The sequence below is a fragment of the Microcaecilia unicolor genome, chromosome 6 (assembly GCF_901765095.1).
Source record: "Microcaecilia unicolor chromosome 6, aMicUni1.1, whole genome shotgun sequence".
NCBI lineage: Eukaryota > Metazoa > Chordata > Amphibia > Gymnophiona > Siphonopidae > Microcaecilia > Microcaecilia unicolor.
Window position 1 is genome coordinate 85,355,051 of NC_044036.1, and position 12,052 is coordinate 85,367,102.

A 12,052-nucleotide genomic window follows, 5' to 3' on the forward strand; every position below is an offset into this window, starting at 1 on the left:
CATTGTGGAGTGTTTCAGATTTTTGTTTCATTTTGTAAATTATGGACCTGCTCAACATCTTTCCAATTGTATTCATGATTTAAAAGTCTACTGAAAAAGTCAACTGCCTCTTTCATATGTTTCTCACCAGCTGAACCAGTCTCTAATCTCTATAAAATAACCTACTGGGCCATTACTTTTTTGTGTCTGCTTTATGTTCTTGTCATCAATACTTGGGGGGCGGTGGTGGGGAGATGGGGGGACACGGTAATCTGCAATACTGTTTTAATTTGATATCATTTCTAATGAATTGTGTATACCTTTACACCACAGCAAACAATTTGAGTTACCTAATATACACCAACCTTCGACTCAGATTCAGTATCATATTTTAAAAGCAGTCCAGGATGGATGAATATTTTTTGACGGTGTCTACATAAGGTTGGAAATGGGACAATTTTCCCATTTGTGATCCCTGCAGGCTCACTACTACAGTACTTGAGAAGATTGCAATACTTATTATAGTTATGCTTCCCCTTTTGTGACTACTATATTTATTAGGGGTGTGCATGGCCAAAAGAAAGTTTGGTTTATACTAATTTCTAACCATTTTGTGTGTTCATTTCATCTATTCAATCTTTGCGTGTGCACCGTATATGTACTATAACTAAGTGCACAAATCAACTGTAGAACCATTCATAGATATACATGCATAAAAATGATTTATGCACACTTTAAACATTTAGATGCCCACATGAACTGAATGTATACCCACAAATGCACACCCCTAATATTTTTGTCTTTTTATTAAATTCTGGCACATACAGGGGTCCTTAACTAAGGGTGCGTTTTTTCTAGCAAAAAAAGGTACCGGTACTGAAATGGAGGGTCACCCTTCAGGGGTGGGGTGATCACTGTGGGACCCACCCCACAATAGCCAGGCCCCCTGCAACCAGTCACAGAATCTATGACAAGGCAGAATTGGTGTGTAGAGCCTGAGCTCTTTCAATAAAACTTGGGATCCAGGGTCAATTTTAGCAGATAATGGAAAAGGTGCCGGTACTCAGTACCCCCAAATACCCCCTCAAAAAAAGCCCTGGCTAAAGGATTTAGTGTGCATTAAGTGCCAAAAGGCCCACAGGCATTACAACGAGCTGCATGGCATTTAGTATACACTAATTGTTAGTGCACCTTAGTAAAAGGACACCAATAGTCTTGCTTGATAAAGAAGAAAAAAATTATAGTCTATGCTGGGAATGGAGGTACAAAGCCAAAAGTGGTCTGAAATTACATTTAGTAGACGCGTGATAGTTTAGTTATGGCTCAATTAATTCAGCTAACGTTGCTACAGATAATGCTGACTTACAAAAACCAAGCTTGCTTCCGTCTTATCGTACAGCAGATGTCACTGTAAGCCCAAAACAGACAAGCAGAAGGGCCTGAATTAGTCTGGGTATTAAAGCAGCAGTATTAGATAATTCTTTCAATATTTCAAATTTGCTCATTTTTTTAAATCTCTTCTCCCCTGTTGATCTGCTTTGTTTTATTTTGTTTGGTTAGTCAAACCTACTTTCTGCACACAGTCTTGGGTTTTTGAATTAAAAAGTATGCAATTTTCAATACTGTAGTACTCCCTATAAAGTGCTAATTATCTCTCAATGATACTTGTAAACAATGTAATGTCATTTACACTACACTCTCTCCCACCCACTGTCGTTTTTAATTGCTTGCAACTCTGTGCCAAATAACTTGGGAGGTAAGGATGTTGGAGGTCAATAACCTAGAATTTACAAAATGTACAAAAGGTGCACATTTTGAAACAGAAAAAGGAAGCATGCAGTTTTCTTGAAAAACAAAACAAAATAAAAAAACACTCAACATGTTATAAGAACAACAACAACAAAAAAAAAAAAACTACCTAGTACTGCTGCTTTTCAACTCAAAGTGTTAAAATAAGGGACCAACATATTTATCAGGGTTGAAATAGGCACCACAGATTTCTATAGGGTGTAACTTTCTGGAAAGTATGGTGACCAGAAAAGGGCATATGGAGGAGATACCATACTTTGTATCAGGAGCTTGTGCTCTCTGCAAACAGGTGATCCAAGCTGGAGGGGCCTGGGTAGCAAAATCTTTATCAACCACGTGGCACAATATGTGAAGCCCAAGAAGACAAGATTGCTTCCCATCCTGGATTAGGACTAAATATATATGGTACCCACCTAAAAAATGTCCCCTAACAATTTTTTTAAAAGTGCCAATCCCTGACATCTAAGGCGATTTATCCCCTTCACCCCCACCCCTCAAAAATGGGGGGGAGGAGGACTGAAGGAGGAGGAAAGTGGGAATCGCTTTTAGCACTTTTCATTTGATCCATGATTTTGGCAAAATCTTCTGTACTTTTCTCCAGTCCAGTGGGGAAATTTTAACACCAGCCCACTACTCTGGTGTTGATTGCTCACAGCAAGAGAGAGACAGTGAAATAATACTCCCTCCTTCACCTCCATTCTCACAGAAATGTTCCCTTTCAGTCTGGACCAGTTGTGGATACAGAGCCTTGAACTGTTTCCCCAACTATGGTTGTAGCTTCCTCCTGTGGGGGAGACTCTTCCTCTGCCTGCCCTCGTGACGTGACGGTCGTTTCAGGAGAAATACTGTGTGAACTTTCCAGTGGCACACACCCTGGGTGGTTCTTACGAAAGTGCTGGTTCAGGATGGCTTGGAAGGGGAAACTCTTGCCACAGACATGGCAGTGGAACGGCTTGTTGCCTGTGTGCTTGCGAATATGATACTCCAGCTGATCCTTGCGTGTGTACTTTTTGCCACACATGCGGCACACAAAGGGCGTTATACCCATATGGAGTCGCATATGCCGGTCCAAGCTGCCTTTCTGATTAAAGGATTTAGCACAGTAGATGCAGGTAAGGCGTGGATTGTAACGGAACCATCGTTCTGACACTTCCTGGTCACGAAGATATTCAACATACCCGCTCACTCCAATCATAGAAGAATCTTCCCCCTGTACAGAAATTAAAACACACAAAAGACACATTAGGAAACATCAAACATACAAAATTTGTTTTTCCTCATATTCCATAATGCTGCAATTTGTTTTCTATCTTTATTGATAATCTAAGAGCAAGGATAACTGATATTACTTCAAAATTCAAAGAACAGGCAAGTAACAGTGAGAACATAAGTACAAAACATCAACAATTTGACCCGAATGACCCCATCCCTACTAAATGGCTTACTATTTCTAAATCTGGCTTACTACCTTTACTACTATCAATGGTTAAGCAAAGCCTTTCAAATGGATGGGTACCTGATCTATGGAGCATTCTATCATAAAGTGACCCTTTCTACATCAGGGGAGGGAACTAGCTTGGAGTGTTAGGGACAATCTGCACCTTTAAGCCCATCATCGAGCCCTGAACCTGCTTCCAGTATACTGAGGCAGACACAGACTCGGATGTCCTATGATGACTATTTTGCTAAGCCTGACACAGACCACTCCTGGGCTTCTGAAGGGTCACTGCATTGGTTGGTGCTGACACAGACATCCGGTGAAGCACCAGCATTGATGGTCACCTGACAGGCAGTGCATGAGCCTCTAGGATGGGCTGGAGCAGTTCCATGGCTGGTGCAAGTGCCCTCACCGCCTCTGCACCATGCCCCGCAAGGAAGTGCCTTAGCTCCTCTTGGAGCATGGTTTATTATTTATTGCATTTGTATCCCACATTTTCCCACCTATTTGCAGGCTCAATGTGGCTTACAGACAGGCACTGGAAAAGACTGGGATGGTGCCAGTGTGGAGGCAGCCTGAGAAGTTGCTGGTGTTGAATTTTATTTTTTTATTTAGATTTTGCTCACACCTTTTTCAGTAGTAGCTCAAGGTGAGTTACATTCAGGTACTCTTGCTATTTCTCTGTCCCAGGAAGCGAGGTCCAGGTCATGGGGAGATTGGTGAGGCAGCACCGCAAAATCACAGAGGGAGAGAGCTCCTTCTAATTCCAATGCTTCTTGGGTGCAGATGAAGCCAATAAGCTCAGAACTCCTGGCACCATGTCTGGAGCAGGACCAAAGTTGATGATTCTTGGCCTTCACCCGATGCATGGCATTGCGGTCCCTCAGAGCCAGCGAGGATATGTCCTCGGTGTCAGCGCCGATGCAGACCAGTCTTGAAGTCTACCACCAGCGTCTGATGCTGAGGCAGGTGGTGTCATCCTTGATGCTGGTCCACTCCCAGTGTCCAATGTAGATCCAGAGACCATGGATATCAATGTTTCTGATGCTGAAGTTGATGAACTGGACTCGGAGGACACAAAATGTTTCTCCTGTCGGGCCTGTCTCACCCTATGTGCCCCATTCTGTAGAGAACAGTCAGAGGCATAATGATCAGGGTCTAGGCACCCCAAATACCAATCGTAGGGGTGTGTGCTAGAAATTACCCTTTTACAAGGCACATTTTTTTAAGCCACTGGGGGTCTTTTGGGCCATTGTGGAATAAATAACTGAAGCAAAAATCAAAAGGCTCAAGTATGCCTCACAAAAAACTCCCGGCCAGTGTTCAGGCCTAAACGGACCTCAGAGCCACGAAAATAAGAAAACTTCAAACTACATTAATCTGGACAAGGAAAAGAAAAAAACCCCCAAAAAATCAATGGTGCCCGCACATGAGGGGCAAGGACAAAATCAAGGACAAAGACGTGCTGAAGAGAGCTCACAGAATCATGACCTCTCTGCTGCATGGAAAAACAAAGTGCTGGTCCTGCACACATGTTGGGAAGGGAAGGCACTCACACATACAAGATGGGATGCTGTCAAAGGCTTCTTAAAACTGTAGAACGCTGGGTAGCAACAGCACCGGTCTCACCCATATGTGAGAAATGATATCCTGCTTATCCTTGGAAAAATAAATTCTTCATTAGAACAATACAACACTCCCTTCATTAGCTCCAGTGGAACAATTGTCCTATGTAGATGGGCAGACTAACAGAACACACGTTTGAGAAACTGCTACTATTGATACAAAACAAGGTTTAGAACAATTTTACTCAAATCTTTGTCAGTAGTAGCTCAAGGTGAGTTACGTTCAGGTACACTGGGTATTTCCCTGTCCCTGGAGGGCTCACAACTTAAGTTTGTACCTGAGGCAATGGAGGGTTAAGTGACTTGCCCAAGATCACAAGCAGCAGCAGTGCGATTTGAACAGACCACCTCTGGATGTCAAGACTGGTGCTCTAACCACTAGTCCACTCCAAAGATGATTTTAGATTTAAAATAATTTGTTGACTGATTTTGATTTGAAATCACAACTGGGTTACTGATTATTATTTCAAATTTATTTTGTATTTAGAGATTTTGATTTGAAATCTTTGTCAAAATGATTTTACCCAACACTGGCTGGCACCTATGATAGGCACTGCCACCAACTATTTAGCCCATATGCTCCTGAGCCCCTTCAGCTTCTTTGCTCTGAGAGAGGAGCAGTCTGTGGCCACCAGGGCCCATCTCTGTCCCCTGGACTAGAGGCAGCAGCCCTCTGGCTGCACGAGGATGAAAGGGGCCCCCGAGTGGATGCATGCCCTTGCAGAGGAGTGCCCATCTCCTTGGCGTTGACCCCCAACCAGGAGTAACCCCGGACTATGAAGGCACTGTAGACCCATGCCCAAACTCAAAAAATGTTCTTCCTTTCAGTCTGAAATTTTTGTTTTGTTTTACATAATATATTTATAGAACGAAAAAGAAAAAGGGATGTGAAGTACCCCATCCTCTCCTCCTCCCAATTCCCTATGGAGCTCCTGCAGCAAAAAGAAAAGAAAAAAAAGTGTGTGTCTCCTTGCTTGTACTTTATTCCCCTGCTTGAAGTTGATTGAAATTGTATATATATATTTCCAAGCACTAAAATACTAGCAAGAAGGAGGGAGGAAGTGACGTCACAAAGCCGAATGGACGCTTGAGACTTTAGCTCCTGCACTTCCCTGCGACATAATAGCTTCATCGGCTGCCATCTGCTCCTGATTCCCTCTCAGATTGCTGGCAGAAATTCGAGGCAACTTTTGGGTTGCAATGAGTAAAAGTTTGGCGACGCAACTCAGGGAGGGAGAACGATGTTCGGCGAGGGACCTGTTTCTCCCGCGTGGGACCGTTCGTCCGGATCAGACTTGGCCTCCTCACACGTTGACACCAGGCGAATAGCACCTAAAAAGGGCTTTTCCAGAGAACTGGCAAAATATTTGGATGAGATACGAGAAGATATCAAGACATCCAAGCTGGAAATTCTAGAGCACATGGACGCTATCAGAATTGATATTCATGATCTGGGGGGCCGAGTGGAAGTCCTGGAAGATCGCTTAGACGAACAAGAGGAGCGAGCTGGGCTGCTGGAATCTCGTGTAAAGCAATTGGCTGAGCAAGCAGAAGAGTTCCAGTATAAACTAGATGACTTAGAGAACCGAGGCCGGAGAAATAACCTCCGGTTTCGCGGAGTTCCTGAGAATGTCAATATGGAGGATATACCATCTATTGTGAGGACACTGTGTGTGAAAATATTGGGAGAAAGCTTGGAAGCTGAAGCTGTTGAGATGGATCGTTCACATACAGCATTTGGAAAAACTACAGATAACCGACCTAGGGATATTATATTATAAATGTGCGATTTACATCCTATGCTCTTAAGGAGAAAATATGGTTGAAAGCCCGCCAATTACCATCCCTCGAATACAATGATGCGAGGGTGTCGGTTTTCCAGGACTTGTCTTTGTTTACCTTAGCCCAAAGGCGGGCAATGAAACCAGTGCTGGAGATTTTGGTAAAGGAAAAAATCAAGTGGACTTTCCCATTTGCATTATGTTTCCCATTCAGTGGTAAACAGGTTCGGTTTCGCAGGATTGCAGAGGCTTGGCAGTTTTTGCATGAAGCTGGCCTGACTGGTTCTGCGGTACCGCCGGGCGACCTGGCTCCTGCGACAAGAGCTGTTACAAAAATGGAAGAGAGTATCAAAGAAGCCAAAGAAGCAAGGGAAACAAAGACTGTGGTTGTTATTGATAACCTGTCTGTCTCTGTCAAATTAATGATATAGAATGGGTGGTATAGTAAGGCTATAATATGTTCTCAGTGGGACCATAGCAGACATGGGAGGAATAAGGGTAGTGTGTGAGTGGGAGGGTGGTTTGATGATATGTGTTGAGGTGCATAATGTTTGAGTGGGGGGTGTAATTGGGGTATGTGTGAGGTGTGTGGGGGTCTATTTTGTTTGAGTGGAGTGCTTCCTGGATTTCCCAGTCAGGGCCTTGGGGCGCTGTCTGGTGGGGGTATGATTGTGGGTAGAGGGGAAAGGGGAGGTGGGGGACGGGGGTGGGTTGGGGTTTGGAGGGGAGGTTTTTTTGGGTTGCCTTCTTGGGGAAAGTCTTGTTTGTGCGGGTGGTGCTTCGGGGGGGGGGGGGGGGGGCTTCCTAGTTTAGGTGAGTTTTTGATGTACCTGCTAGGCAGAGATTTGACATGACTGCAGATTTACAATTTCTATCCTATAATGTGAAAGGCCTAAATTCTCCACAAAAGCGTCAGAAATTGTTTAAAGAACTAATGCATTTTCATCTACAGGTGGTGTTTTCTCCAGGAAAGTCATTTAAGAAGGGATCATGAGAAGTTCTTGTGCCACCCTCATTATCCCTCTGTATTTTGTGCTTCTGCATTAGACGGCTCTAAGGGTGGCCATTATGTTACACTCCACTCTACAGCTGCAGGTGGTGTGGGTGAAGAGAGACATAGAGGGGCGGTTTTTACTTCCCAGTGTGGTATTGGGAGACCAGGCTGTTACACTAGCTTCGATCTATGCTCCTAATGAAGGGCAGAAAGGATTTTTGACTTAAGTTGGTGGGTCACTAATTCTTGTCCTCAGGGGAAATTTATAGTGTGTGTGTGTATGGGGGGGGGGGGGGGGGGCCTCAACGCTACGCATAATCCAGTGCTAGATAGGTCGGGTCCATTGTCTGGGGGGAATGCCTTGCTCTCTCAGGCTTTGAGTGGGTTTGTTAGAGATTTAGGGATCTCGGATGTGTGGCGAGTTTCCCATCCGGGGGCTAGAGATTACTTGTTTTATTCCCATTCACATGAAACGTATTCTCGAATTGATTATATTTTTGTGGACGTCACATTGACACGATAGATGGTCTTCTGATATTGATACTGTTACCTTGTCGGACAATGCTCCAGTATGGGTCAGTCTTCCCTCGTTGGGTGTAGAGCAGAGGGAGAGGAGATGGTCGCTGAATACTCTTCTTTTAAAGGAGGAGGAAATTTTGGCTGGCTATAGAAAGCTTTTTCAAGAGTACATGGAGCTTAATGTGGACTCAAGACCTTCTCTGGGGATTGTATGGGATGCGCTCAAGGCAGTTTCCAGGGGATATTTCCTTCAGAAAGCTAGCTTTAGGGCTAGGCAGCAGAAGGCAGAGGTGGCTAAATGTTTAACACAATTGACTGTTATCGGAAAAGCATAAATCATTTCATTCTGTGAAAACGTTGAGGGAAATTCAGGCGTTGCGCCTGAAATTAGATCAGGTCTATTCCAATCAAAGTTCTTTAATGACCAACAGAAGTATTCCCACTTTGTTTTTAGTAATAAACCCAGTAGGACTCTGGCGCTTAAATTGAGGCACTCAAGAGTTGATAGAACTATCTTGAAGGTGAGGGATAGGGTGGGGGTGGGGGGGTTGGTGACTAGTTCACGGCAGACACGAGAGAAATTTCAGTCGTTTTATCAATCACTTTATACTTCAGAAACCGTGTCTAGTACTGAGGAGTCACAAGAATTTCTATCGGTATGTTCTTTCCCTACACTTACGTTAGGTCAGAGGGAGGCATTGAATGAGAAGATTACAGTGGAAGAGGTTGTTAAGGTGATCAAGGCCCTGCCACTTGGAAAGTCGCCTGGTCTGGATGGGTTACCAAATGAATTTTATAAGGCTTTTAAGGGGGAACTGGCTCCTATTTTGACGGAAATCATAAATGAGATTCTAGTAGGAGATGAATTTCCTGCTTCTATGATGGAAGCTTGGATACCGGTAATACCCAAATCGGGTAAACCTCTGAGTGTGCCTCATATCGTCCCATTTCTATACTAAATTCTGATATAAAAATTATAGATAAGGTATTGGCTAATCGTTTGGCAAAGGTTATGCCGGACTGGATTCATCCAGACCAGATGGGCTTCATTCCTCGTAGACAGGCAATGGATAATATTCGTAGAATGGTTAATTTACTCCATATAGCACAGAAAAGCAATCTTCCTGTTTGTTTATTAGGGTTGGATGCCGAAAAGGCATTTGATAGAGTTCATTGGCCTTTTATGCTCCAAGTGTTAGACTGATTTGGAATAGGTTTGGGTTTTATTCGGTGGATCCGGGCCTTGTATACCTTGCCTAGGGCCTGTGGTCGGGGTAACGGCGGTAACTCTCCAATGTTTTCTTTGTACCGTGGGACCAGACAGGGATGCCCTCTCTCGCCTTTGCTTTTTGCATTGGTAATGGAGCCACTTGCATTGTATATTAGGTCAGACCCTAATATATCAGGAATTCAGGTAGGTAACAGGGAATATAAATTGGCATTTTTTTGCTGACGATGTGCTTCTCTTTTTGACAAAGCCTCTAATTTCGTTACCTAATCTGATGAAAGGTCTGTCATTATACTCCGCTGTTTCAGGTTTTAAATTAAATGTGAGTAAGTCCGAGGCTCTTGCGGTTGGAATTTCTTGTTCGGTTGTGGAATTGCTCCAGCACTCTCTTTCATTCAAATGGGTTAAGGGAGGAATAACTTATCTGGGGGTTACACTCACTCCTCATCTTTCAGAGTTATTTTCGGCTAATTATCCTAAATTGTTGAAGGTGGTCAATAGGGATTTGGAGAGGTGGGATAAAACTGATTTGTCTTGGCTGGGTAGAATTGTGGTCTTAAAGATGAATGTATTGCCACGAGTGATGTATTTGTTTCAAGTTCTTCCTATTTGGGTTCCTAGAAGTTTCTTGGCAGCTGTGCAGGATAAGTTGGTCCATTTTGTTTGGGCCAATAAGCGCCCTCGTTTGCCTAGGACTTTATTTGTACAAGGATATGAAGAAGGGGGGTTTGGGAGTGCCAAATGTTTTGTGGTATTATAAGGCGGCTCAAGCGCGAGCGGCTTTTGAGTGGTTTCAGGATCAGCCCCATAAGTTGTGGGTGAAGTTGGAGAAGACTGAGGTAGGTTCTTGTCCGCTTAGGGCCTTGATGTAGATTCCCAGTAAATATAGGTTGTTGCGTAAAGATTTGTGTCCTTCAATCCTTTCAACTTTCACTTATTGGGATGGATTGTTTACTAGGCTGGAAGCGGTGTTATCTAAGTTGTCGCCCATAGCGTATAATCCACTCTTTCCCCCTGGTGTTTCGTCAGGAATATTTTGTCGATGGGGATCCTTGGGTCTGGTTTCTTGGGGTCAGTTATTTGAAGAGGGTAGTGTGCTTTCTTTTGAGTCTCTGAGAGAACAGTATATTGTTCTACCAAATTAGATTTTTGCCTATTGTCAATTAAGACATTTTCTAACCTCCAGGGAGATCCAGGCCACTATAGTGCGGGAAGACTCTTTTATTGAAGACCTTTGTGAAGATTCTAAAACAACAAATGGTCTTATTACTTGTTTGTATTCCTTTTTAAGGGGTAGGTTGGGTCCTAATCATGCTCACCGGGAGAGGTGGCAACAGGAGCTGGGGGTGTTTATTGATGAGGATGACTGGTCTTTCATTGAGAATAATTGGTCTAAGATCTCTGTCTCAGTCCCTTATCAGGAGAATGTAGTTAAGGTGCTATACCGGTGGTATTTGATTCCGGTTCGGTTACAGCACATGTTTCCTGGGGTTTCACCACTGTGTTGGCATGGGTGTGGCCAGAGGGGAACGATGGACCATATTTGGTGGACTTGTATTAAAATTAAGGCCTATTGGAAAGCAATACAACACAGACTGCAAAGGTGGATTCAAAGACCTGTTAAATGGTCACCGGAGTATTTTCTATTCTCAAAAAAACCACCAGGTCTTACAAAATCTCAAGTGCTGTTAGTCAGACAAGTAATGGTGGCGGCGAGAGTTGTAAATGCTGGTTGTTGGAAACTGCCTGCAGTCCCACCATTGACAAGGTGGTTAAATAAATTATGGTATATATGTGAAATGGAGAGACTCCGGGTAGTATGGGGCCATACGGAGGCGAAGTGGAAGGCTATATGGGAGCCTTTTCTGAAGCACTGTGAATGTTAAAGGGGGGGGAGGGGTGGAGGTGGGGTGGGTTGGTGAGGGTTGGGGGAGGGCTATAGGTGATGGAGGAGCTTGGGGGCAGGGGGCTAGGCAACATTGTTAAAAACTTCAAAAACTTTGGAGTCACTTGTTGAGTAGTTGGCAGATTTGGATTTCCTGTGGGATATGTATTAGTTAAGTGATGTTATACAGGGGTATTGATGTTCTATTTTTGTGATTTAACTCTGGTCAACATGTAAACAGTTATCTTTGATGTGCACTGTTCATTGTACAGGAACCTTTTTAGTTTTAATAAAGACTCTTTTCAAATTAAAAAAAAAAAAGTACTAGCAAGAAGCTAGACTCTTTTTTGCTTTAGGAGCTCCAGAGGGAATGAGGGGTGGGGGTAGGGAAACTACCCTTCTCTCCCCCACTGGCAATGGCCTTGCATACTTCCCACATCTTTTGAAACCACTGGACGTTTTCTGCTTCTGGGACGCTGATAGAAAAATAACTATTGCAAAATCAAACAGCTTAAGAACATAAGACAAGCCATACTGGCTCAGACCAATAGTCCATCTAGCCCAGTATTTTGCCTCCAGTAGTGGCCAATCCAGGTCACAAATACCTGGCAGAAATCTAGTTAATAGCAACATTCCATGCTAACAATCCCAGGGCAAGCAGTGGCTTCCCCCATGTCCATCTCAATAACAGACTGTGGACTTTTCCTCCAGGAACTTGTCCAAACTACTACTACTACTTAACATTTCTAAAGCGCTACTAGGGTTACGCAGCGCTGTACATTTAACAAAGAAGG

The 12,052-nt window shown here is 43.7% G+C and overlaps 1 protein-coding gene across 5 annotated transcripts in view; it reads right to left on the minus strand.

Moving 5' to 3' along the window:
• The window catches only part of ZBTB37 (zinc finger and BTB domain containing 37), a 54,389-nt gene that overhangs the window by 16,887 nt on the left and 25,450 nt on the right, over positions 1-12,052 (minus strand). For 4 of the 5 annotated variants that reach the window (XM_030205838.1, XM_030205839.1, XM_030205837.1 and 1 more), the window contains one exon: positions 1,063-2,998. In XM_030205838.1, the coding sequence (XP_030061698.1) occupies positions 2,507-2,998 (492 nt within the window). In that variant the 3' untranslated portion in view covers positions 1,063-2,506. Of the gene's footprint in view, positions 1-1,062; positions 2,999-12,052 lie in introns of those variants that run through there. The other variant, XM_030205836.1, reaches the window with a different exon arrangement.